A 2,213-nucleotide genomic window follows, 5' to 3' on the forward strand; every position below is an offset into this window, starting at 1 on the left:
TTTTTTGAGTGTACACCCATTGAGGAAGGAGTGGAACAACATTCCACAAGCCACAGTCAACAACCTGATCAACTCTATGCGAAGGAAATGTGTTGCACTGCGTGAGGCAAATGGTGGTCACACCCAGTGGTTAAATTGGCTTTTGTAGGGAGGGGGAGCCCTTATTTACGGTGAATGGTCATCATTCAAAATTACGCCGTAAAATGTGTTTTTACACCAAAGGGGCTCTTTTTCCAGTATTAATGTGTAAGGTAGGGTTGATTAGTTATTCAAACAAAGAAAAATACTTCACAATTCACTTACTTTATTATTATTATTAACCTTTAATGTTAACAGACAGGCAATGGATTTCATCCTCGGAAAATGAATGAAATTGAACACGTTTGAAAATATTGACTGGCAAATATGTAAACATCTTATTAAACAAGATCATTATGTTGATTTAAGAGAATCAGGGCCAGTTTATTTGGCAGTTTATGTTATGTATGATTTAATCACACCGACACGGGAGGTAATTACTCAACTAAATGCATTATGAAACAACCCGAACAACACTTGAGACACTTGTGCGCAGACATAACAGTTTACCCTTTAAATACATCACATTTACTTATTCATACACTACAATTCATGCATTCATCAGCTTCCAAATAGGAGTATAGGGCAGGCTTCTCTGGTTTATGCTGCCTTTATCTGCAGGCAGCATGGTCTGCTGACCTCCTTGTCATCACCCACTTCCTAACAAACTTAGTTGGGTTCCACAACTCTAGTGGTGGACCCACTAACTTCACAAACATCAAAGACACATTGACAATCTTCAGCTGATTTCTCAGTGGTGAAACAAAAGTATTCATAGCTGAAAATCCCCTTTCACCTTCAGCTGTGCTCACAGCCAGTGTATCTACTGTGTGTATTAATTTCAGAAGACCCTCTTTAATTGCCATGTTTGGGTTTTTTTCTTTTAGCCTCTGAAACCTTGTTTGACACTACAGTAGTTCATTGCCAGACTGTCACACAGCTGCCTCAATTCTTGTTCCCCAGACAGCAGTGGCACTGGAGAGGGCCAGGTGTCAGGTGACAATACATTTATTTGATAAAAAAGCTCAAGCTCATGCTCTGGGACTATCCTGGACTGCATGCTACAACTGAGTGCATGAAAAACCTTTCTTGATTGATATTTATTTGTCTCCCACCAGTTTTCAATGGAACCCCCTTAAAAACACCATCCTGAACAGCCTGACAGGCAATCTGGTAATGAGGGCCTGGTGGTCTCTATCATTGTCATTGCTAAGAAAACATCAGCCTGCCGTTTAACTTTTTTTAAGCCTTCTGAGAGTCGAATTTCTTTGTTTTGTAATGCCTCAGACAAGTCTTTAAGCTCTTCGAGAGCATCCAACATTAGTCCCAAATTGACAACAAAACCCTCTGAAGATAATTTAGCTGCAAGCCCGTCATGCATGCATATTTCAGCCGATGTCCTGGATGTATCGTTACCAGCACTAAAAAAGTGCTGTTGCAAAGCACCATACATATTTCAGACAGCCTCAACTGGCCTGTAGGAAGAGGCAACCCATCTCACATTTAACACACAACCTATTTTTCTCAACTGTGTGCCCACTACTGATGCAGCCTCATCCAGTTCCCTTAAATTCTTTGGAGACTGACTATAAAGACAGTACAGCTTATCCAGGAAACTGGTGAAATGGTTGGTTTCCACACAGCTCCTTACGGCATCCCCAACTGAGAGCTCTAGCCTGTGATTAAGGCAGTGCCAGCCAACCACTGCTGGATATCTGGCCTTCAGCTTTGCATACAACCCTGCCTTTCTACCCAGCATCACCGATGCCCGATCTGACCAGAAGCCAAGAAAGCACTGCTTCAGAAACTCATCATCTTCCATTGTCCATGAGACACTTGAGGAATGCATCAGTGATGCCATCTGCAGTAGTCTGTTCTAGCTCAATAACCTGTAAGAAAAAGTAAGTGGGTCTGAATTTTGGATCGATGCGCGAACGTATACAACTAAACAAGATTTTTTGCTTAGTGTCTATCAGGATGGACACTTTGGGCCTTGTATTCCTGATGCTGGTCATTTAGGCATGTTTCATTTCTTTTGAGATTAAATTTACAATCTCTGTGCATGTGACATTAGTGTGCAAAACTCTCCCCATGTTAAGACCATTCATGCGCTGTAGGTCGATGAGTGAAGGGTG

At 41.6% G+C, this 2,213-nt stretch overlaps 1 protein-coding gene across 1 annotated transcript; it reads right to left on the bottom strand.

Moving 5' to 3' along the window:
• Positions 1-689: 689 nt before the first annotated feature.
• On the bottom strand, positions 690-1,900 carry LOC143738915 (E3 SUMO-protein ligase KIAA1586-like). The gene is made up of 3 exons (XM_077230987.1): positions 1,622-1,900; positions 1,316-1,510; positions 690-986 (listed from the first exon to the last, which is right to left on the bottom strand). Exons 1-3 carry the CDS (start codon positions 1,898-1,900, stop codon positions 690-692), a joined length of 771 nt encoding a protein of 256 aa, XP_077087102.1.
• Positions 1,901-2,213: the final 313 nt, after the last annotated feature.

The sequence above is a fragment of the Siphateles boraxobius genome, unplaced genomic scaffold, assembly GCF_051911475.1.
Source record: "Siphateles boraxobius isolate OS27281-9 unplaced genomic scaffold, OSU_SipBor_1 16, whole genome shotgun sequence".
Lineage (NCBI taxonomy): Eukaryota > Metazoa > Chordata > Actinopteri > Cypriniformes > Leuciscidae > Siphateles > Siphateles boraxobius.